The 25,392-nt window shown below is 35.5% G+C and overlaps 2 protein-coding genes across 11 annotated transcripts in view; one reads left to right on the top strand and one right to left on the bottom strand.

Annotated features, from left to right (window-relative positions):
* CEP290 (centrosomal protein 290) overlaps positions 1-24,837 on the bottom strand; it is a 93,190-nt gene extending 68,353 nt beyond the window's left edge. Inside the window, exons 1-18 of one of the 7 annotated variants that reach the window (XM_023256243.2) lie at positions 24,459-24,828; positions 23,765-23,894; positions 23,531-23,608; positions 22,496-22,565; positions 22,184-22,230; positions 19,585-19,728; positions 15,257-15,310; positions 14,646-14,666; positions 14,364-14,516; positions 13,764-13,946; positions 12,988-13,077; positions 9,885-10,007; positions 8,698-8,821; positions 4,441-4,613; positions 3,595-3,757; positions 2,040-2,140; positions 1,881-1,968; positions 528-640 (exon numbers count right to left, since the gene is read on the bottom strand). In XM_023256243.2, coding sequence (XP_023112011.2) covers positions 528-640; positions 1,881-1,968; positions 2,040-2,140; positions 3,595-3,757; positions 4,441-4,613; positions 8,698-8,821; positions 9,885-10,007; positions 12,988-13,077; positions 13,764-13,946; positions 14,364-14,516; positions 14,646-14,666; positions 15,257-15,310; positions 19,585-19,728; positions 22,184-22,230; positions 22,496-22,565; positions 23,531-23,608; positions 23,765-23,866 — 1,827 coding nt within the window. In that variant the 5' untranslated portion in view covers positions 23,867-23,894; positions 24,459-24,828. 7 annotated transcript variants of the gene reach the window in all.
* Positions 24,838-24,861: 24 nt separating this feature from the next.
* The window catches only part of TMTC3 (transmembrane O-mannosyltransferase targeting cadherins 3), a 60,343-nt gene continuing 59,812 nt past the window's right edge, over positions 24,862-25,392 (top strand). For all 4 annotated transcript variants that reach the window (XM_006933916.5, XR_002743960.2, XR_002743961.2 and 1 more), the window contains exon 1: positions 24,862-25,050. The gene's annotated coding sequence lies outside the window, so the exon portion shown is untranslated. The remainder of the gene's footprint in view (positions 25,051-25,392) is intronic.

Below are 25,392 nucleotides of genomic sequence, written 5' to 3' on the forward strand. Positions count from 1 at the left end.
TCTATTTCTTCATGGCTCTTCCTACTAAAGGTAATGACTAATGATTCTAGATTTCTTAAAGATTGTAGACATGGTGCTTTAAAAATCTCCTTTATTGTAATCATTTCTGGAGGTGAATTATTATCTTTTACTTGTACAGATGAAGAATGTTTAGTTAAAGAGACCAAAGGATCCACCTCACTTTCTACACTATGTTGAATTTCAGATAACATTCTTGATAATGATCCTATGGTGACATTCTCTTCTGGCCCATTCTGATATAACTGTGGAATACTGAATGGAGGTCTCCTATGCAGCAGCTCTATTTTATCTGAACTCATAATCTATACTCAGAGTAAATAAGGTCTCATTAATCAATCTTTGGATTAACAGGTTATTTAAATTTTAAAAAGTTTCATTTTATTTTTTATTTAACAACTACAAAAAGATGCAATGTCCAAAATAAAATATGGGAGGCAGAAATGAAAACACTGATAATAATATTTTTCTTCGTTCTCTTTGCCATAACAACACTTTATACTGTTTACCTTTAATTGTGTTTCACTTATATTTTTGAGGCTTGTAAAATCGAATTTCCTTTCTCCTACTCTATTTTCTTGAGAAAAGTTTTCAGTTAGGTTTAGGTCCTCAATGGTTAATCCTACACATAAAAGAATTAACAAATTAGAAACATAAAAGAGTTCTCCATTATTCCAATCCTTTAATTCTTAAAAAGTAAAATCAAGTTCTAACTCAAACAAAAGAATTATTTTCCAAAATCCTTGATCCACATGTAGCCTATACAACTTTCTAATCTAGCTTACTTCTTTTAATTCTTCTTTTTAAGTTTATTTATTTTGTGAGAGAGTGTGTGCCAGTGGGGAAGGGGCAGAGAGACAGGCAGAGAGAATCCCAAGCAGTCCCTAAGCTGTCAGTGCAGAGCTCAAGAACTGTGGGACTCTATCTCAAGAACTGTGTGATCATGACCTGAGCCGAGATCAAGAGTCAGACCCTTAACCAACTCCACCACCCAGGCACCCCACAGCTCACTTTTAACATTAATAATATGAGAAACTAATATGACTTTTAGCTTCTCTATCATTCTTTACCTATTCTATATTAAAGTGTTTGTTAACTGCTAAAATAGTTTAATGACATATAAAATAGCTAAGAACCATGAATGAGTAAGCTAGTTAATATGTTAATAAATTATGGAGTTTTTCCTTTTAGAAATTTTTTGATATAGAGACCATGATGCTAAAAAAATCGAAACAAACCAAAACCAAACCAAACCAACCAATGAAAAAACCCTCTGCTATTCAGATACTTGTGGACTTGGGTGAAGTTAAAAAAAAATTCCTTCTCTATGGTCTGAAAAAAAGGCAATGCAATGGCTATTAGAAAACTAAACCAATTATTCTCCTGATATCAAGTAAGATAAAAAAGTTAATTTTTATTCAATAAAACATTACTTAAAAAGAATAATCTGCAAAAAGTTTTCAATGCATTGCTCTTAAGGAAAGGAAAAAATATTAACAGCCACATATATTAATGTAGAAATTACTAAATTCTATCATTATTGATCACAATGTATTGGAATTGCCTAGAAATTAACAGACCAACTGTGAAGTTTTCAAAAGTTGATGATTCTAAAGTTTTCTTTTCACTTATTTTCTGTTTATTTATTTATTTTTCTGTTTTTACCTGTTTCAGATTTAGGATAGAAACTAATGATACTCAAATACTTCTCATCTGGCCATTATTTCATTTCATTTATTAAACTTGTAGAAGACCCATGTTAATATTTCTAAAATACAGAAGATTTCAGCTCCAGACAATTGATTTTCCAATGATTCTTTTAAAGATTTGGAATATATCTGCAAATATAGATTTGGATATACCTGAAGTTGCAGCTCTTTTTCCTCTTTCTTGAGCCATTTGGCGAATTTTTTTTTTCAGATCAAGTCGTTCTTCCTCTAGACTTTCAATCTACAAAGTACAAATTATTAGTATTTCTTTTTAGTTCAACCAGAAAATAACTAACTGACCATCACACTTGCCTCTTTCAAAAGAATCTGGTTTTCAGCTCTGTACTGCTGTTGCTTTAAGCTTTTGCTATTTCTAAATTCAGTTAAATCAATCATTGTCTTCGGTTCAAGGCCTAAAATAGAAAGCAATACAATTAAAACCTTATCAACAATCAAATGAACTATAAAAACTTCATATAGCAATTGGTTATCATCAAGCAAATGATTATCACTTATTTAGCCAGTATCACTAGAGAATGGGGTACTTTTTGTGCAAGAATTTCCAGATATTTGAACTATAACCTTACAAGTCAATATTTTATCACAATTATTAATGGAAATCCTGACAATATATTTCAGGATCAGTCTTCTTCTCCACGTTAGGTTATCATGAAAGTCCTAGAATGTGTTAATTCAGAACAAAAGCTTTGGAATAAAACAGACTTGCACTCAATTCTCACTGTCAATTATTAACTAAGTTGTAGGAATAATACTGTATTTATTTTTTTGGCTTGTTGTCAAGGGTATAAAAAATTAACCCATATAACATACTTAGTCCAATGCCTGGCACACAGTAGTCATTATTAATATCAATATAAATTACATTATCATTACTAGTCTGATGTCCCCAGCGTGCCTAACTTTCTATTACTGAGTAGACATGAAGATCGTCTCAAGCAGTATAAACCAAGATTTGGAAGCTTTCAAATACAGACAATCTGGTGTTTGTGACAGCTGTCCAATTGGCTCAGTCATCTTTAGCGACCTCTAGTTTAAAGTTGGCTGTGATCTGAAGCTGATCAGAAGGCTAACCTGGGTTACTGGCATGATTCTGGGTCATACTTACATACATTTTACAAATAAATCATCTTTATAAATATTTACTTTTCCTTCCTCTAGAGAATAGTTTTCACAGATGATCATTTTAACTCTAAGAAAGCATTAACTGGGATTTACCAAGTATAATGAAATCAATATTTCGGTTTTTATTTTCATTCCAAAGTAGCAATTTAGATTGCACTGTCATAATTTAACATTCAAATGAAAAATACTCATTAATGAACTATTTACTGAAATCAATAAACTTTCAAGCCAAATTTACCAATTACTTCTTAGAATCAATAGTAACCTTAAAATACTAGACCAAAGTAAAAATTAAGCAGCATAAATATAAAAGTCAAGTACTTAACCAGTACTTCTAAATGTCCTCATGAATTTACCTGAACAAGAGCACTTTGCAAACTAACATGCGTCATACAGATGGGGGGGTGGTTAACTTCTAACGTGTGGTATTAACTTAGTAGACTTTCAATTTTTAAACAAGCAATTATTAATGAAGAGATCCAGAATGAATAAAACCCTGCTCCAGGTCTGACCACCCACCATCCCAACCCCATTTAATCCTCAACCCCACTTCAATCAGAGCAGCTCCACTTTTGTTTTAAATATTTTTAGAGGATTGATTTGGGAAAAGAAAAAAAAAAAACACTCACCTATTTTAAAGTAATACTGAATAAACAAGAAGGAAAACAAAAAAATGACTTGACAATTAGGGTTGATCAAACTATGGACTTAAAAGATGACTCACCCATGCGCTCCCTAAGTGCCTCATTTTCATCGAGGAAATCATTGATCTTCAACTCAAGTTTATTGATTTCCTTCGTCAATACTTCAATCTCTCGATCTCTTATTTTAATCTGGTTTTTACAATTCTTTATTTCAATAACAGCATCTTCTAAACCATATATTCCCTGAAAAATATCCAATCTAATTTAAGTATAACATGGTTTATTTGAATAAATTATCAAATTCATGAATTTATTTTCTTATTAAGTCTAAGCGGAAGTACACATATATGTAAGATTTGTGTCATTAAATGCTTTTTATTGTTCTTTCAAAAACCAAATCCAGCAATAATGATGGAAAATGGAACAGCTGAAACTTCCCAGTATAGCATCCTAATAACAAAGTGACTCAGAAAATGACATATAAAACACATAACAACATGTAGGAAAGGAATAATAAATCAGTGACACTATTAGAATACATAAGCCATTAGATGCCTGTTTTAGTGGTAATTAGATTTAAAAATACCAAAAGTACAGAGTAAGCACTGTGTGTTGGCACAGTAGGCAGCAAAACTGTCCCTGAAATAACTTTTATCAAATAAACCAATGGTGTCACATCTAGACAAGAAAACTAAACTTGCTGCCTCACCAAAGCTGCTTATCTGGGCAAAATGTTTTGATCAAATGATTAGAAAACAGTTCTCTTGCTGAAAAGTAAATGCTACTCAAAAGTTTGAGTAAGAGAACCTTGAACACAAAGCACTTCTGAAGGCTTTTAAAGGAACACAGTATACAGCATAGAACAGTCTCACTGTAAGTGGCAAGAATATTGTAAGCTCCTTGATGGACAAGATAAAAATACATACCGATTCATAATCTTTTAATCGCTTTAGAGTCTCAACTAGTTCTTTATCCTTTTCCCTAGCATCAGCCTCAGCCAGTTCAGCTGTTCTCTCAGCCTCTTTAGTTTTCTCTTCTAACATTTGAACCTTTGACTGAATTTTCATATAATGAGTCTGTTGGGAAAGAGTTGAAGCACCTACAGGGGGAAAAAAAAAATTCATGAATTAATAGAATTGAATTGACTACTTCTTCCTTTAAATCCTTGATTCCAATACGGGAAGCAGGAAAAGAGGTGTGTCACTAAAGAAAATCCCTTTAATATTAATTTATAATTTTATATCTTTAAAATAAAATTTGTTTTTATTTTCATGATAAAACAAGTTAAAAAGTTCAATAAAATCTTAGCTGAAAGGTTATGGATTATAAAAGACTGTAAAACACTGTTTTCAAAGAATGATCACTGTGGCAAAAAGCATTAGCTATCTGTTCCTACTGTTGAACCTTTGTCCACTGCCTTAGAGCTTTGCAATTTTAGACACACAGCCATTTGAAATACAGACTAAATTTCCTCTCATACCCCAACAGCTAGATGTGGTTGTGTGACTAACGGGATACAAGTAAACAAGCCATATGTGTATTTCAGGAACTGTTTTTAAAGGAGACGATTGAAAGCCTCTTTCTTCCTTCCTGCTATCTGGAATATGGTATTAAGTCTGGAACTCAAACACTCAGAATATGAAATGGATACTACATGTTAGGATAGGCAGAACAACAAGTAACAGGGTGCCCAATACCCAATATTTGAACAGGTATCATACCAACCCCAAACTAGTTGCTTCAACTTTGTTTACATCATGGAAGAATATATTTCTGTCCTGTTTAAAACACTATTACATTTGATTTTTTTCTGCTACTTGCAGCTAAACTTCATAGCTACAAAATCTCCACCTAGATTTCCCTACCAAACCGTTGCTTGAGGTAAATATCGTATTCCTATGATCAACACAAATCATTCTTATCCATGAGCAGCCACTGATTTGGAGCACATACTTAAAAGTAGGTGGTACTGGATTCGTGTGGGAGATCATGTATGTTTATAAGAAACGAGCCCTGCTCTCTGGAGTAAAAAGCCTAGATGGAGAATGTAACAGAGGCTGACTCCTCCCCAGTATCTATTCTTCCTTCTTCCACATGGCTCTCCACAACATATTTACCTGACTAACCTTCAGTGTGTGTCATATGCCTCCTGCTCTGGCTCCTCTACCTTGCAGTTTGGGATATGGATAGGAGGGGAAAGGTCCACCTTGGATGAAACAGATGAGGGCAATACCCTGGACTGCCTAATTCTACATCATTACACAAGCAGAAAAATAAACTTCTGTCTTGATTTTGCCACCATTTACCAAATCTCTATTTCTAATAGCTAAACCTAATGCTGGCCAATGAAAACCTCGGTCAATTTACAAATTCACTTCAGGTATACAGTATATATTAGGAGACACACCTTCTGTGACTTTAGGGGTCATATGACTGTGGACTGACTGAAATGTCATTAGGTAAGACCTGTTTTTTTTTTTTTTTATTTTTTTTTTAATTTTTTTTTTATTTTTTTTTAACGTTTTTTATTTTTGAGACAGAGAGAGACAGACCATGAATGGGGGAGGGGCAGAGAGAGAGGGAGACACAGAATCGGAAGCAGGCTCCAGGCTCTGAGCCATCAGCCCAGAGCCCGACGCGGGGCTCGAACTCACGGACTGTGAGATCGTGACCTGAGCTGAAGTCGGCCGCTTAACCGACTGAGCCACCCAGGCGCCCCGATAAGACCTGTTTCTTATTTGATAGCAGAGATCAACTGCCTCTTTTTCTCCTGGTGGCTGGAATATGCAAAACCCATGGTATCAGTCACCCTTTTAATGCAGTTTAAACTACTGTCAAAGTATAATTCTAATAAATACATAATACACACACACATAGAAATAAGTATAACAAATGGGCTTTGTTGTTGGCTCAACAATCATATTACATTTCCCTAGTCTGTTCACTCTTCCAGATAGCCATTATATACCTTCCCTTTTCTTCTCTCTCCTCAAACTGCTAACACATCTTCCCCAATCCTAACTTGCTTGAGAAAAGAGAAGCAATCAATACAGTTCCACCTATTCCCACCATCAGGTCATCTACACAGTTACCTGCTTCTGTATCTACACACTCCACCTTCCTTCCTGTTATTATGGATGAGTTCTCTGTGCTCCTAAGGCCAACTACCCCACTGGAACGCTAGCTCCCATCCCAATGCCTTCGCAAGGATATTGCTCCAGAAGTTCTCTCTCTCTCTCCTGTTTCATCAATGCCTCAATTTTTTTTCTTTAGTGGATCTTTCCTTTAACCTAGAAGCATGATTGTTTCTTCCATTTTAAGAAGAAAAAACACTTTTCCTCATGCAAGTTACTTCTCCATTTTTCTCCTTCCCTTCATACAAAGTCTTCAAGAGTTTCCATACTGTTTTATTTCATCTCTACCTACTTTCTCTTAAACCAAAATGACCACTGCTAAATCCACTAGTAAATTTTCAGTGCTCCTCATGACTTATCTGCAGCATTGGATATAGCTCTGAACACGGTTGCTTACTCTCTTCCTTGCTGACTTTCCTCATGTGGTTTTCAGGACTCCACACATTCCTGATTTTCCCCTATCTCTAAGCCTCCTTCGGTTGCTCCCTTTCATCTCCCTAGCCTCTAAGTAAAAGCATCCTCAGGCTCAATCTTTGTTATTTTTCTTAACATTTGTTCCTTTGATGATTTCAGCCAGCTTCATGACTCCAACTACCATTTTTACACATATGGTTCCCAAATTTAGATGTTGAGCCTGAGACTGTTGTCCTCCATCTCGACTTCTATAAATACAAGTGCCTATTTAATACTTTCAGTCAGATGTCTGATAAGCATCTCAAACTTAACATGTCCTATTTAACTAAGTACCTGATCATTTCTGAACCTGCTGGAAACCCAGCCCTAAACAGGTTTGCCTACTTCTGTCCTTAACACCCCTATGGTCTATTGCAGATACAGCATGGATCAAATTATATCACTCCCATCTTCAGAAACTTTCTTTGGTGCTTCTTCTCACTTAAAATAAAAGCCAAAGTCCTTATAGTGAACTGTAAGTCCCCATATGACATGGTCCCTGGTTACCTCTCTGATTTCATCACCTATTACCCCACTTGCCCACTGGTCCAGCCACAAAGGCTTCTTTGTTGTTCTTCAACATGCTCGGTACACTCCTGCTTCAGTGCCTTTACACTCATTCCCACTGTTTAGGGATATCTGCCTGGATTACTATCTCACTTGTTGTGTTTGTTCAAGTATCTCCTCAATGAGGCTTTTGCCTCACTATCTAAATTACAACATACAGGGGCACCTGGGTGGATCAGTGTGTTGAGCCTCCAACTCCCAGAGTCATGAGATCGAGCCCCATGTAGTTCTTCACACTGAGACCTCTCCCTCTGTCCCTCTCCCCCACTCACACACTCTCTCCCCCAAAAAAAACAAAAAACAAAAAACAAAAAAAACATGTAAAAAAAATTACAACCACAACTCCAACCACCACCACCACCACCACCATTATTTCACTTACACACATACACACTCCCTAGCTATTTCCCTTTGTGTTTTATTTTTTTATCTTCAGCAACTATGTTAAATCCGTCATGAATTTATCATGAATAGTTTGCATTAATGTGCCCTGGTATAACTATGGCATGTAGTGCTGTGGAAACAGAAGACCATTGATGTTGCATGTGCTTCTACTTAGATGTATTAGGCAAAGCAGTATGACCCAGGGTAGGGAGAATAAGATGAGACATTAAATTGGGTAAGGTTAATTCAAATGTTGATGAGTCAAAGAACTTCTGAAAACTATCTACAATGCTGCTACATGCATCACAATTTTATTCTCTTCTATTCTTTGTTAATTATAAAAAAAGGGGATAAATAAGTATAATTAATTATATCACCATTTTTCATTTCTTCATGTAACTAATCTGGTAATAAATGTTAATGTAATTTTCATCAGGGAAAAATTACTGAAAATATCTCTATCACTTAAAAATTTAAACACTAGCAATATATGTAAAGTAGTAATAACATACTGTATAATTTTTTGAAATTATGATAAAATTCAAAAAGAAAAATCAGTAATACATATAATGACAAGACATAATAAAAATACTTGTAAAATTGGATGGTACATAAAATAACTTTATATACTCAACATTGAATTACCTTTGTTTCTTTGAAGCTCATTTTTCAAATCTTCAATAATGAAAGTATTTTTTTCCATTTCTTTTGTATATTGTTCCACTTGCTCAGTGAGCATCTTAATTTGACTATCTCGTTCTTGTATACCCTATAAAATATTTTTGAATAATGAATGTTATTTCTTCATGAATGTTAACCTACATTTTAAAACTAAGGAAAAAAGTAGGTCTTGTGTTTTTTTCAACAAGACTATAGAATATATTTTTTATGGATCAAAATTATGTCTTCTACTACTTTGTAGACCCTCAACTGCACTACACAATGTTAGGTACACTGCTGTCACTCTAACACAGATGGATATAATGGCTAACATCCCAGCAAAGGGAGTTCCAGAACTTTCTAATATTAATGGCTTCATAGGACTTTCAGGCTACCATTCCTCATGACCCATCCATTACCATCTTTTACCTTACAGTGCTTCATTCAAAATACTGTCTCTTGCAATTGTTCTTATCCTCCAAATACTACCCAAATTTCCCTCTTTTGGATTATGACCACAGAGCCCAGATGATGAAAGTATAACTGCTACATGAATATATTTGTACCAAAAGAAAAATATTTTTATTTTTTATTTTATGTATTTTAAAATGTTTATTTATTTTGAGAGAGAAGAGACAGAGAGAGAAAGAGAGAGATAACATAAGTGGGGGAGGGGCAGAGAGAGAGGGAGACAGAGTGCCAAGCAGGATCTGCACAGTAAGTGCAGAGCCGGACATGGGGCTTGATCCCATGAACCATGAGATCATGACCTGAGCTGAAATCAAGAGTCAGATGCTCAACCAACCGAGCCACCTAGCTGTCCCAAAAGTAAATTATGTAGCACAAATTACAACCGCACTTTTAGTTTTTTTCACATTATACAGGACATTTCAGCACTAACATACGATATAATAAATGTTAATAGAGTACGAAGCTATTTTTAACTTTCTAAAAGTTTTTAAGTTTCTTATTAAATAATTCTCAATCAAAACAATATGGATATTATCTGCATCAACACAGAAAAATACACAAAATAATTCTATTCCTAACTCTAAACTTAATTCTAATTGTTTCTTGGGACTGGACTTTAAAAGACTTTATTATATACCCAATAGTGCAAGCCACTAAGTTAGACATGTTGACTAATAAACCAAATTTTGAGAAGGTTTTACCTGTTGTAGAGCCATCACACTACTTTTATCAGCATCAAGCTGGGCATTTTTCAATTTCTCTCTCAGGTTATGTAACATTTGCTGATATTCAATAATTTCATCATCTTTAGAAGACAAAATTAACTAGATATAAACAACATAGGATCTGTTACATAAGAGGAAAATTGACAAATCATTTTTCACTTATGATAAATACTCTTAATATATACCATTAGCATATTTCAAGAAAATACAGGAAATAAAATACACTTTGAAGTAACAAAGTATCAGCAACTATTTGCGTATCATTGTTCCTTTTGTGTGTATAATCTTAAGTTCAAGTAAGAAATGATTCAAAAAAAAAAAAAAAAAGAAAAAAGAAAAAAGGGGCGCCTGGGTGGCGTAGTCGGTAAGCGCCCGACTTCAGCCAGGTCACGATCTCGCGGTCCGTGAGTTCGAGCCCCGTGTCAGGCTCTGGGCTGATGGCTCAGAGCCTGGAGCCTGTTTCCGATTCTGTGTCTCCCTCTCTCTCTGCCCCTCCCCCGTTCATGCTCTGTCTCTCTCTGTCCCAAAAATAAATAAACGTTGGAAAAAAAAAAAAAAAGAAATGATTCAAAAATATACATTTAGTTGCTGTCTTAACATTTTAAAAAATTTTTGTTGTTTTAGAAATTCAATCTTTCAACCATCATAAGCTTCCAAAACCTATCCATGTTATAAATACCTTCATACAACTACAAAACAGTTTTGCACAATTAATCTTTATGGAGAAAACTTTAAAATGCCACCAAGAGGCACAAAATATTTTGAATTAAGGATGTCTTGTGTTCTTTGCTAGAAGAACCAAATACCAAAATCAACTTATAAATTAGCTTATAAATTTATCACGTGTCCAATAAAATAAGATTTCTTCTTTTTCTTTCCTTTCTTTCTTTTTTTTTTTTTCTTTTAAAGAGAGAGAGAAAGAGATAGAGGGCAGGGAAAGGGGAGAGGGAGAGAGAGAATCCCAAGCAGGTCCCATGCCCAGCCCAGAACCCAACACAGGGCTTGATCTCAGGACTGTGAGATCATGACCTGGGCCAAAATCAAAAGTTGGACACTTAACCAACTGAACCAACCTGACGTCTCTAAAATGAGATTTTTAAAAACTATTTCTAAAATTTATATTTAAAAAAATAAGTTCATAGGAAAGCATGTAAAAGCTGAAAAATGAACAGCTTTTACAAATATTTATACATAACAATAACTAAAACAAAGATACATGGTTAGAAAACATATCAATCGATATAAAGGAGAGAGTCCAAAAATAAACTCAAATTCAACAGAAGTTTCGTATATATTAAAAATAAAACTATTTCAGTAGGGGAAAGATAAAATGTTCAATATATAATGCTTGGATGACTGAGTAGGTCTACTGCATCCATACCTCATTCTTCATGCCAAAATTAATTATACATGCTTCAAAGACTTAAATGTAAAAGATGAAATTAGGAGCCACTAGAAGAAAGTATGAGAAAACAATTTTATACTCAGAACCCTTTCTAATTATGATAAAAAGGCACAAAAAAATAAACTATATATTATAAAAAGAAATACTTCATGGCAAAAAATACCATAAAGCCTAAAGGCAAGTGTCAAACTGGAGGTATGTATTTGGATATGTATCACAATTTGTAGCAATTTAACTTGCATATTTGCAAAATAACAAACACATAAAGAATTAATTATAACACTGTTTCTTTTTTTTTTTAATTTATTTATCTTGAGGGAGGGAGAGAGAGACACACACACAACATGAATGGGGGAGGGGCAGAGAGAAGGAGAGAAAGAATCCCAAGCAGGCTCCTCACCGTCAGTGCAGAGCCTGATATGGGGCTGGAACTCATGAAACCGTGAGATCATGACCTGAGCTGAAACCTAGAGTTGGATTTAACCAACAAAGCCACCCTTGTACCCCTGTAACATTGCTTCTAATATCAAAAACCAGAACCTTGCTAAGTGTCACACAATAGGGAATCAATTAAATAACTTATCTATAAAGAAAAATTACAAAGCAATTAAAAAGAATAAACCAGTACTCTATCATTCTTAAAAGGCATTAAGTGAAAACAAAGTAAACTGCAGTAGAATACTATATACTACCATCTCTCCCCCTCCAAATTAAAATAATGTAAAAACTTTTTACCCAGGGATGAAAAAACAGAATCAAATGCCAAATTTGGCCTGCTGCCTGTTTTTAGATTTATTAGGAAACAGCCTTGCTCATGCATCTATCTATTGTCTGTGGCTGGTTTCATGTTATAATAGCAGAGTTTAGTTATACCAGAGACCAGATGGTCTAAAATATTTATTCTCTGGACTTTTACAGAAAGTTTACTAATCTCCAATGGACCCTTTGGGCCTCATTTCCACTCCTACTGCTTGTGTTTAAAATATAGGTTATCTGAGCTTCCCAGATAACCAATTCCAAATAGCCAACAAGATTTATATGAACTGTTAAAAAACAATAACTATGGAAATGACAGCTTTTAAAATTAGAATTACTCATTCAGAATAGCTTCAGGCTTTTTTCAAAATATATAGTCATCATAACCCTTAGCTTCTGATATGGTAAGGCCAGGGGATTTGGTTGGGGTTGGAGAGTGGGGAGGAGCCTGAAAGGTGTTTTTTGGAAAAAAACTCAGATGATTCTAAAAGATCCCTTTCCTTTCTCCCATTTCCACTGAAAACCAATAGTTTGATTTGACGTGAGAATTAAAAAAACTAAAATTAAACCTGGAACTATAATACATATGCAAAGTAACTGAGTTATGTTGAAAAATTTTAATTTTACTTAGAATTATCTATTTTAGAGGACAAATATGTTATGATTTAGACTTAGACTTCTATCAAAAAGTTCAGCTTAAAGTTTAACTCACTGATGTGGAAGAACTCATTTACTAACAAATATGCTAGAGGATTCCACAAGAGAGAGCACTTAGTGCTCCTGTAACCAGGACATTTGATGTACTTTAAATATTGCCTAATAAAAATGTCATTAACTACCAAAGGCCTTTAAAGAAAACTAAGAAATTGAAATCAAAAATACAAATGCAAAACCCCTTATGTCAACTGAAAAAAACACCTTCCATTCTTCTACTTTTGCATTGACAGCAGCCATGACTGGATCATCTTCTTCATTTTTTGCTTTCAGAAGGTCTGTAAGCTCCTGCACCTAAAAGGCAACAATTATTTCAAGAACTGTTGCAAAATAGCACAATATATACGTATTTGTTATATATGCACATTTACACATACATTACATATATACATTATACATCCTCATACATGTATACACGTATACATTACCAATGCACATTCATTATTGGAGCAGTTCTGTAGTTAGAGGCAATATTTAATGGTTTCTGTCTCATTACAAAGGTATAATTATTTGTCATTACTAGAGAACTATATGTTTCAGCATTATTCTATGTTTTACACTAGTTTAATCCATGTAAAAAATGAGCAATGTATTGTTTTTCTAGGATATTTATATTTATATTTATTTTAAGGTGTAAAATTTAACTTCATGGCCCACAGGGCTTCTAAGAATCTTTAGTAGAAAATCCCCACATTTATTAGCTTCCCGGATTGCTGTCTACACATTCATTCAGGTATCAACTATATATCCTAAATGGCAAGAATAATGAGGTATACATAAAGGATACCTTGTGTCCCATTAGAGAAACACATATGGACAAATAGATCAGCATGGCAACATATTATAGTATAAGAGAATACATTACAGCATAAGACAAAAATACACATCCTAGAAAGTTAAAGTACTTTTCAGCTTCACACAAATAGTAATGATACAATATGAAGTCTGCACAAATGAGTTAATCTAACAGCAATTCTTACTTGAAGCCGATAATGATCATTTTCCTTTTTTAATTGGTCCATTATATTATCTGTCTGATGTACAATAGCTTTCATCCTGTTATACTCATCAGTCATCTTTTCCATCTCCTGTACAGACTCTTCTAGATTTTTTCTCATTTCTTGATTCTGAACTTCAATTTTTTCATTAGCTTCTGTTAAAGTCTAATAAAGTTAAAAAGTAATAGTTAACTTAAGAAACTGAAATTTAAACTAAATTAAAGTTAAACAGAGTCTTAACTGTCTGCTGGAGAGCAGAGAATTCTTTCCACTTGATCTATTAGATCAAGAGAATTCTTTCTACTAGGTCTGTAATACCAATTGTTTTTGACCAATTAAATTAAATATAAAGCAAATTCCACCTAAAAAAGTTTAGTTCTTTTTAAGCAATGCCCAAAATAGGCATATAAAATGAATGAATTTGCAACATTTGTAACTTCAAAGATGTAATTTCTTTCACGTTTACAAATGCATAGTTGAAGATTTCTACTAAAGGATTTAAATGTAGGACCAAACACTAGATTTACATTATAACAAGATTATTTTACAAGAATCATTGCCTTGAAATGACTTCTATTTTACCTGAATTTCATCCAGATATTGGACAAGCTCATAGTTTTTTTTAGACAACTGTGATCGGTAGTCACTGTCTTCTCCTCTTCTTGACAAAAGTGTTTCTTTTTGAGAATCTATTTGTTTCTGATAGTCAACAATATCCTGACGAAGTTGCTCATTCTGGAAGAAGACCAAATACAGTATTTTCTATTAAGAAACTATCCAGAGAAACAAAAATTTCATCCTCTAAATAGGGATCTCAAAACAGATCTTGAAATTCCCAAGGTATCACCACCCTTAAAGTCTCACCTTTTTCTTTAGACGTTTGTTCTCCAGAAAAGAACAGGAAAAATGTAATTAGAAACGAGAAAGGAAATATATAATTAAAAAACAAGCATTAGAAATTAAAACCAAAATGAGAAATTATAGGAGAATGAGATATTATTTTGGATGATCAAAGAAAGCAAGAATACTCATAATCAACCAAAACAAAGAATATTTTGATTATGTTAAAAAGATAAGAACTCCTATAAGGGTAAACAATACATAAATATTATTTGGCTCAGAAGAGCCAAATAATAAAGAACTTTTAAGATTTCATGAAAAAAACAAAACATTTAAAAGAACAGTAGGTAAAAGAAGAGCGATAAGACAGAAATCCAGTTGTACAGTCAGTTAGCAAACAAAGAATGGCTTATAAAACAAAGCAAAATTTACCCACGTAAAGTAAGAGATGAATACAGTACTTAATGGCTTCAACTCTCATTTTCTATTTCCCTGAGACAAATTCCTATCATAAAATCAGCCAGCTTGAAAACATTACTAGAAGAATACAGTTCTAGTTAGAGTATAAATTTACGAAAACTTTTTTAACAAGTATCTTTGTTGAACTGCCACAACTACTAAAATTTTTTACCAACCTCTCTTCTTAATTTGCTGTTTTCATTCTCTGCCTCCTCATTTCGAAGAGCCAACTAAAATAGCAAAAAAAAAAAAAAAAAAAGAAAAGAAGATTAATAATAATAAAATCCAGCAGTGATTCAATATAAAACCAGGCTTTCAGCCGATCAATTTAAATTTGAAATCCTCTCTAATGAAGTAGAGAATGATTAACTGTTAAGGATTTCACGTTGATCCAAGACATGAACAATAATCCAAAATTTGTGAAATCTAAGGATTGGGAAAAGTAAAACAGGTTAAGTTTAAAAGCTTCAATAATCAAACTAAAACCAAAACTCTAACCAAAGTTTTGTATACAGATTATCCACCCCCACCCCTGCCAAAATCTAATAAACAGTAATTTTCTGTCCAAAATCTTTAGCATTTTGCAGTTCTTCTATGTCAGGTCTAGAATATTCTGTGTTCTGTTGAGCATTAAATTACTTAGAAATATAAGGCAGTACAACATAATGGTTAAAAAGAAGCAATCTGAAATCAGACTGGCCCAAGTTTATATTCTTCATCCACCAATTTCTAGTACAATATGAACAAATCATTTACCATCTCTTAAATTCAATTTTTCCGTTTCATATGTTGATGTAAAAATTAAGTACATTGTATATAAAGTCATCAGCACAATGCTCAGTACATGAAATAACAAAAAAAATTATGGAGTGTTCCTTCTCCTCATATAGATGATTTCAGTTATGACTCTTTTTGTTTCCCAAAACAAATATTATAACCATTATCATAGATTTTTTTCATCCGTTGTCTAAACCCCAGCCCTCTTATGACCTTTCACTTTTCTGCTTTTGCCTCTTATTCAAGGAAAAAATAAAATATCAGTGGTTTGCAATTATAATACATTTAAAAGTCTTTAATAAATAACCAAAATCACTATGTGAACCTTGATGGAACCTTGGATATTGGATGGAGGACTGTGAAGGGCATTATTAGGCCAATAGAAAAAAATATGTTTATAGACTAGATAGTAGAGTATTGAATAAATATTAAATTTCCTGCATATGGTAATTATATAGTGGTTATTTTGGGGAATACACTTTCTAGGAGAGACATGCAGAAATATTTCAGTGTGAAGTATCATCTTATCTGCAGTCAACTCTTAACTGACGCAGCAAAGAGAAAGAGAGGGAGATATGTGTTTACAAAGATACTGACAGAAGGGCACCTGGGTGGCTCAGTCCATTGGGAGTCTGACTTTGGCTCAGGTCATGATCTCACAGTTTGTGGGTTTGAGCCCCACATCAGGCTCTGTGTTGAGAGCTCAGAGCCTGGAGCCTGCTTTGGATTCTGTGTCTCCCTCTCTCTCTGCTCCTCCCCTGCTTGTGTTCTGTCTCTGTCTCTCAAAAATAAACATTCAAAAAAGATTTTTTCTTAAAACAAAGATACTGACAGGTAAAATAAATGTGGTAGAATTTTGATAATTGGGGAATCTATATGAAAAGTATATTCATGTTTATTTGATAGTTTTGAAAATAAAAAGGTTAAAGAAAGTTTATAACAAAATGCAAAATGCTACACAAATTTGAGGAGTTTACCTACTACTACTACTATCATCATCACCATCATCATCATCCTCATCATCATCATCAGCTAGGAGGTAAGAAACAGTCCCATCGTTTATGATTTGGAAAATTTTAACAAGGACAGAGATGTAAAGAACACTGAAGCAATTAACACTACTCATGCTCTCTTCTCTTAGTTTGTCAAACATCACATTTTTTATTTTTGTCCTTTCTAAAGTGCTGTTCCTTGAAGCACCTCTTCCTATTCATTAGAGATTTCTCAGAGATCTCCTTACAGTCATTTCTATGGCTTCAATATCTATGTTGATAACTCACAAATCATCATCCACACTTTCTTTCATGAATTCCAAATCCATAGATCTCTTTTGTGAATATGCCCACTGGGACCTTGGACTCAACATGTATAAAGGTGAAAACTAATTGCACACCTTCTAAACCCCTCCTGCATCCCTACTTAGTGGGGCCCCTCTCTTTTCCTCCCTCTTGTCTGACAATCAATCATTCACTACATCCAATTACACCTACCTCTCTAAACGTGTCTCTAGCCCTTAATCCCTTGAGTTATGACTTTAATTAGTCCATCATTGGCACCTGCCTGAATTACCACACCTGTCTCCTTACTATTCTTAGTCCCCTTCAATCCACTCTCTCTAAAGCTGAATACATTTCAAAAATATAGATCTCATCATGATATTCTTGGATTCAAAATTCTTCATTGGTTCCTTTTAGGAAAAGGAGCAAACTCCTTAGAAACTGGCCTGTGCTTATCTCTCCAGAGGATCACAAATGTTTGAACTAGGAAGGCAGGATAGTATAGTGGTTTAGAACACAGACTCACTGAGTAAGTCTGGATTTAAATCCTGGTCTTACAACTTATTATTTCTGTAACCATGGACAATTACTTAATCTTTCTGTGCCTCAGTTTCCTCATTTATAGCATGGGGAAATGTTACCTATCTTATATGATAAGTATGAAATGAGGAATAACAAATGAGTGCATATAAAGTAACTGGCAATTAGTATAGGATTCTATACTAGCTATTTTACTTATATTTCAGCCAGAATGAGTAACTGTAGTTCCCTGAATTCACCATGCCATCTCTTCCCTCTAGATCTTAGCAAATGCTGTATCTTCAGCCCAGAATGCCATTTCTTTAACCACCAAGGCCATCCCATTCCCTTGCCAGACTAACTCCTACTTCAGTCTCAGTTTACAAATCACTTCCTGAACCTCAAGATTGATTTAGATATCCCACCCCAGAGTATCATCCATGTTACATTTGTTATTGACAATGAATATCAAGAAGCAGAATATGATTGCCCTAACTGTCTCTGGCAAGCTGTGAATACTCAATAAAACTGAATGACTGGTTAAGGGCAAAGAAGAAATTGCCAACAACTCATACTCATATTCCATCTCAAAGAATCTAGCAACTAGAATGGTATATAGCCTATGTATTCAAGCTCTCTGTGTATGTACCTATGAATAAAGATAGTAGTCTAAGAATGGACAAGGTAGTTGTGATTCGCTAAGGGTATGTGGTATAAATGACAAAAAGTTGACTAATACATGGGCTAGACAGAAGAACAATGGTCTAGAAAACCACAAACATCCCAACAAGCAATTCCATTACTGTATATCATAGGTTAAATCCCTTATGATTATTTTTTTTAGCATTTATTTTTGAGACACAGAAAGAGACAAAGCATGAGTGGGGAGGGCAGAGAGAGAATCTGAAGCAGGCTCCAGGTTCTGAGCTGTCAGCACAGAGCTGGAAGCACGGCTCAAACCCACGAACTGTGAGATCATGACCTGAGCTAAAGTTGGATGCTTAACCGACTGAGTCACCCAGGCGCCCCCAAATCCTTTATGATTATTAAGAAAGCCATAGGTCTATTACGTTTTACTGAGTCAACTAAACAGACAATCCTCTAAGAACTTATTTCTAATCTTTAGGTGCCATTAATCCATACTTTTTCCACTACAACAAGGGTATAAATAGCTCACTCTTACATGAAATCTTCTAAATTATATAAGAAAATCGATATAGCAAGAATAGGGATGTTTTTCCTTACAAATAAATTTATAACAGATTCTTTTAAATAGCAACATCACCTTATAATCATTGTTGTTTATTTAAAATTTACCACCTTCTATTTCTAAGAGAACAATGGACAAAATAAGATTCTCAGGATGTAATACACCATTCACTTAAAGGACACAAAGGTAGAGAAAGCTTCTGAGAATCTGGGATGGGACAGTTACCACACTTGCGCAGCAGATTTTGTATAAGTTGACTGATAGGTGAGGCAAATTGGAAACGTGTTGTTTTCCGACAGGAATTTACAAATTCATCTGCCAAAAATTTTGCTCTCAAACTAAATTTAAGTGTACACTGCATGAAGTATTTTATAAATAACAAGGAATAACCTAAAAGGTAATGACTATATTTGTATAAATGATGAAATATTATGATTTAAAATATGCATTGATTTACAAAATGTTGGCATTAACACAACTTAAGAACCTTTACTTTTTTATGGGTAGCTATTTATTGCATAAAGTTGAGGTACTCCTGAAGACAAGGAATTTGATTTAAAGATGTGATGACAACATGAACAGTGATGTAAAACCTTAGAGATAAGTATACAGTACATCAATTCTCACATAAAACATACTGATACTTACCACTATAAAATGCATAATCAGGTGTTTTTACGTAACTTAAATGGTTAAGATTCATTGAAAAAATGTTCCTTACTTGTTCATTAACTTTCTTCTCTTTCTCCAACTCCTTTTCCATGTCCTCCAATTCTCTATCTTTTTGTTCCAATTGCTTTTCAAGTTGGCGAATTTCATCACGTAAAAACCGAGTGTCACGACCACCTGCAGATTGCTGAGCCATCTTAAATTAAACCAAAACTATAAATCAATCTCCTTATAATTGGAGAATCAACAACTGACTTTAAATTTGTATTATAATCAGCACCAGGTGTTTAAAATCATGTTAGCTTAAGAACCTGTTTTTAAAACTGTTTATTTAAGCTTTAGTTTGCAGACTGGCAAGCCCTTAAGCTTTTTCTGAGCCACCCACAGCTACAAATGGACTGTCAGTCATTCAGGCTCTATTATAACCACTGAGCCACAGACCCCAGACTAAACTACACAGGCAGAGAACACAGGCAATGAGCTATGAAGGCTTCTCCTGAGCATCAGGACTCTGAAACCAGGCTACAACTCACCAGGGCCTCCACCCAGTCGCTGACCTCTGGTGCTCTTAACCTGCCCTTTCCCTCAGACTCTCTTTAGACCATTGCTATCTCATAGGACTTTCTAGGATAATGGAAATGTTCTCTGCACAGTAGAGTACTACAGCCACTACCTACAGGTGGCTTTGAGCACTTGAAATGTGGCTACTGCAACTACAGAATTGAATTTTTAATTTTAATTGTAATGAATTTAAGTTTAAATAGCCACTTGCAAATAACCACAAGTGATTAGTGTTACTGTACTAGATTGGCCTAGACTAAGGTCATCTTTAAAATGTTGTGCCAGATTGGGCACCTGGCTGGCTTAGTTAGTAGGGCATTCAACTCTTGATCTCAAGGTCATGAGTTCGAGCCTCACATTAGGGGTAGTTTACTTTAAAAAAAAAAAAAAAATCTTATGGCAAATTAAATCCATTTCACTTCATGTTCCTGTTACTTGGACTCATAGTCCAAAACATCCTTTTGTCATCTACCTGTCTCACATTCATCTCTTTACAATACAGTTGTATTAATCCTATATAATACTTTTCTCACTCTTTTCCTCCTTCAGAAAACCTTCCATTGTGCTCTCAAAAATCAAGATAAATTAATATTTTATACCCCCAGACCTTTTACTGAATCATACTCTCCATCTCCCTGCCTTAGGTCCAATTTGGTTCCTTTAATATACTAATTCCTTTGGAAGTCTTTTAATTGGGAGATGCTCATTCTTTCACATCCCATAGACCTTAGGGTCAAGACATGGTGTTGATTTACCTCAACCTGCAACTTCCAGGCTATCCTTCCTCCACCATTTTGTGAAAACTCCAGCTGCTTTGAATTCCACATGATATCCAGTTATCTATTCCCTACCTACTCAGGGTAGTAGCAAACTACTAACTTCCCAACTGTTCCCTCTCAAAATTCATTGAGAATTTTTGGCACATGGCTCCTAGTCTTCCACAAAAAGCCCCACTAAGCAGTTTCCATATCCATATAACTCTCATTCTGGTCTCCCTCTCTCACTCTTTTTTTTTTTTTTTTTTTTTTTTTTTTTTACATGCTTCTTGAATTCACTACAGCCTCCCACTTTCATGCCCACACCAGAACATTGTGCCAGCAGAAACATTCTCTCATGATTCCTAGTATACCTGCCCTCTGACCTCACAGGACCCTCTAATCCCTGGACTCCTCTCTAACCTCTCCCACCAATCAAATCTTGATTTCTTTACCCATCAGCTGAGATTTCATAATCACCACATCAACCACTTTCTTACTAGTATCTCCCACAGCCCTATCCTTCCATTCCACAGCAGGTACCTGGCTAAACACTAACAGAATGAATCCAACTTCAGAATTAATTTAGTAAGTATTAACTGAGAGTGGCTGATATTCTTCTAGGAGATGGATATACAGTAGGGGATAAAAAATAACTCCTCCCAGTTCACAGTTAATAAGTAAAAGAATCAGGATTTGAACTCAAATCATCTGGCTTTATATCTCCTAATCTCCACTTCACTCTCCACTATTTTTGAAGCTTAATCTTCCTTAAAATTTGACCATATATCTTCCCCTCTTATTTTCAGCAATCCCTCCAATCTCTCCACTTCCAGGTACTAAACCTACAAACATAAAAGCTTCTATACACATCCATTCCTCCTATTAAAAAGAAGGTCTTTTCTCCCTTTTAAAGGCTAATTTTGGTAGCACATTCCTTCCCACATTCTCAGGAATTTCAATGTATTGGTTCCTTAACACTACATTCATGTTTTGGCTCTTAGCTTTCTCAAAAGCTACTTCTTCTGCCATATCCTTCTGTCACTATTCCTCAAATTCCCATATGCCTCCATGCCAGCTCAATTACTAGTAATCTTCTGTATAACCCTCTAGTCTGTAAACTTCAGGCTATTTAATGTTTTTATTTTGTTCACAACTGAATGCTCAATTCTTAGAATTTAAGGTATGTAATAAATATATAAAATATATGTTGAACAATTAATTATGAACACAATACCACTCTTGTGATTTTCCAGACAATAGAAAATTGTAAAAGTATTAATTCAAAGTAATAAAATTAACAATTACACCCTAGGGAAATACAAAAGGACATACCTCCAGTTCATTTTCCAGTTTCATTACTTTAGTTTTTAATTGATTTTCTATTAAAAAAAAAAGTTTCAATTGGTCAGATTTATCTCAAAACAAACTTTTACATAAATTTCAATAAAGTAATAAAATTATTTTTAAAGACTCCATCATGATTGTAATAAGGTAACATAAGAGAAAGTAACTTCTATACCTCATCCATAAAACAGGAGTTCTAGACATGTCTTTCAAAGTAAGTTGGGAATACACACATTTTATAGAATATGTTAAACGGAGTCCCCTATTGGACACTATGATAAACTTCTTCCAGGGCATTACCGAATTTTGCTTGTTCTTCTCCAGCTTTTTCAACTTCCTCCAAAGCTAGTTCTACTTCTTGAGCTTTCATCTAAACATTTAAAAAGAAAAGTTATGTCAATACGCCTTTACAAAAGCACTGAAAACAAGGACTTTGTTTCATTTGCTTTCCTAGTATTTAATGCCTTCAGTACCTGGGACATGGAGATTTTCAGTAAATGTTTGTTGAATAGATGACTTTCTTATTTAAGCATATGACAGCTTCAAAATATCTTTGATTCCTCTTTTTCTCCTCAATCTCATACGTGGTAATGTAACTTTTCTAATGTTCTAATTTTTCCGTAATGTTTTCTACTATCTTTTCCTATTCCAATTGTAATTATTCTAGTCCAGAATCTTATGTTTAACCTCCTTCACAACGTTCTGTCTAAACAGCTTCAATTCCCTTCATTCTGTCCTTTTAACACACCTAGTTTAGCCTTCCTGAGGAATACTTTTGAATCAATCGTGGCTCAAAAAGCCTAACAGCTCCTCATAGGTGATAGCATAAAACACACTTAGACTTCTGTAAACTATACCCAACATTTATTTTCTCTACAATTTACTATTAACTTTCTGCACCTGTCTCCTCAAATGTAAAGAATAAGCACTTTTGCTAGTCCCAGTTTTTATTTAGGGTGATTTCTACCTGCAGTATACTCATTGGCCTTTGCCCTTTATGAGGTCTCTCACACCAAAATCTCTCCCCTTCCTAACAAATCCCTACATTAGTCATTCATATTTTTCATTCTGACTTTAGAATTATGTTAACATAATTAACAAAGGACCTCCGTATGTTATTTTTAAACACCCCCATCCTGTTTCCCTTATACATTCTTCTAGGAACTTTAGAGCAGAAACTAGCAATGTTTTGCACACTAAAATCCTCAATCCACATTTGAAGCAATCTCATTTTCAGTGATCTTGGTACTTTCATAAAGATTAACTTATTTAAGAACAGTTCCTTAAACGTCCTCTAATAGTCAAAACCATTGTTAAAACCCACAGCATACAAACCTTCATTAGTGATTGAGTAATTCTGAAAAGGTGTATCACATTTTCTTGACTTGCATGTTTTAGCTCACTTATTTCCACCTAAGTAAAGAGAAAGCAACTATTTTATATTTTATAACCCTCAGGCAAAATATGAGAACTCTTCCATTTGTGACATTCATTGATTTCGTGGACAACTTAATCATAGTTGTGCGTGTATGTACACAAACAACTATGTATTGTTTATCAGTTAAGCACCTTGGATAAGGAAACCAGTAAATTATCTGCCAATTCTTCTTGACGAGGCAGGTCATCTGGGTCAACTTTTATTATTTCTTTCCAGTTTATATTAGGTGGCATCGTGAAATCTTTCACTGCGCTTTACCTTCTGTAACAAAACAGGTGGGTATTAGCATTTTCAATGTAAACAACATTACTGTTTTTGTAGACTACATCATTATAACTCTAAGATGTTAACAAAGAGCAATGGCTCCTTAATTGTATGACAGATATACATATATACAGATATATATAGCCTTGATCAAAATTACAGCTGGCACAAACCAGCAGATGCTGCACCAGCTGAATAAACTACAAGCTCCCTTCCTAAGACTCATCTAGATCAGAAAACTAAGGTTCTGCATCTCCTCCTCTACGCCCCCCCTTACCACTAGAGGCGCTCGAATATCTAATGGTGCCAAGCGCGGGGCTGCCTGGAAGGCTGAAAATGAATCCTGATTCGGAGAAGCAGGAATTGGGGGTAAAAAGGGTGCGGAAACGGCTGAAATGGGCGCAGGTAGGCCGAGGAAACCAGGGCCGAAGCTAGAAGACAAATGGGTTGCCAAGCAAAGACTAGGGAGCAGGGAAGCTAGGCTGTTACATACGGGCCCTGAGGCTTAAAGAACCTGCTTGGAAAGAAACTGGCTGCTCCCTCTCACCAAAATCCACCCACCTAACCAAGGATGGCAACCAGCAGCGTCCCCTCATCTGCCGCACGGACCAAGCTTGGTCCCGCCGCTACGCCCGACCGCTCCACAGCGCGCTTCCACCCGGTCTCTGGATCCCGCCAACTGGTCCAGTGCAATCAAGAGCGGCAGCGGCTGCTAGGCGACACCATTCCCCACCCAGCTAAAGACGGAACAAGGCCCCGGATGCGAAGGGAGCCTACATTTCACGACCTTGGGTGATGCTTTGCGTTTAGATTCTCCTGCAAGGTCCCTTGTACTCTCTGTTAAAGACTGGGAGAAGGTGAGGGATGAGGACTCCAAATCCCAGAGTGCAGTTCTGCATGCAAAGTTTATGCATGCTGGGAAATGAAGTTTCTGAGATGTGGAGGTAGGCCGTTCCCGGCGTGCAATGCGGGAGGCTGCGACGGTGCTGGGGTGGTGGGGGAACGACCCGGAGGCGGGAGGCGCAGTGGCTGAGGCGCGTGTGCGCCGGTGACCAGAATTAGATAGACCATGACTGTGCCTTCGGTGGCGTCACTCGCTGGGCCGCTTTTCCTGAGATTTCCCTAAGCCATCCCCTGGTGGAACTGCTCCCAGGTGAGGTCGGGCTACGGGTCAGCGGCGGGGGAGGAGTTGAGGGGAGCGGTCCCAGCTTAACGAAGCTCGTGCTTTGGGGCGGAAGGACTCGGTCCAGGTCTGAAGAGGTGGGAAGCACCCTTCTCCTTAGGGGTTGCAAACGTTCCGGGGTGGTACCCTCTGTAAGAAGAAAAAGTTTTAGTTTTCTTTGCTCTCAGAATCCATTCAGTACAGTGGAGTGGGGGCCGCGCCGCCAAGATCGTGATTTCGGGGTGAGTAAAGAATCGAGAAAAGGACACATTCTTTTCTGTCCGCCTTACCTGTAGCACCGTAGCCTTCGTGGATCGGAGGACCTGAAGGTTG

Source organism: Felis catus, chromosome B4, assembly GCF_018350175.1.
Source record: "Felis catus isolate Fca126 chromosome B4, F.catus_Fca126_mat1.0, whole genome shotgun sequence".
NCBI lineage: Eukaryota > Metazoa > Chordata > Mammalia > Carnivora > Felidae > Felis > Felis catus.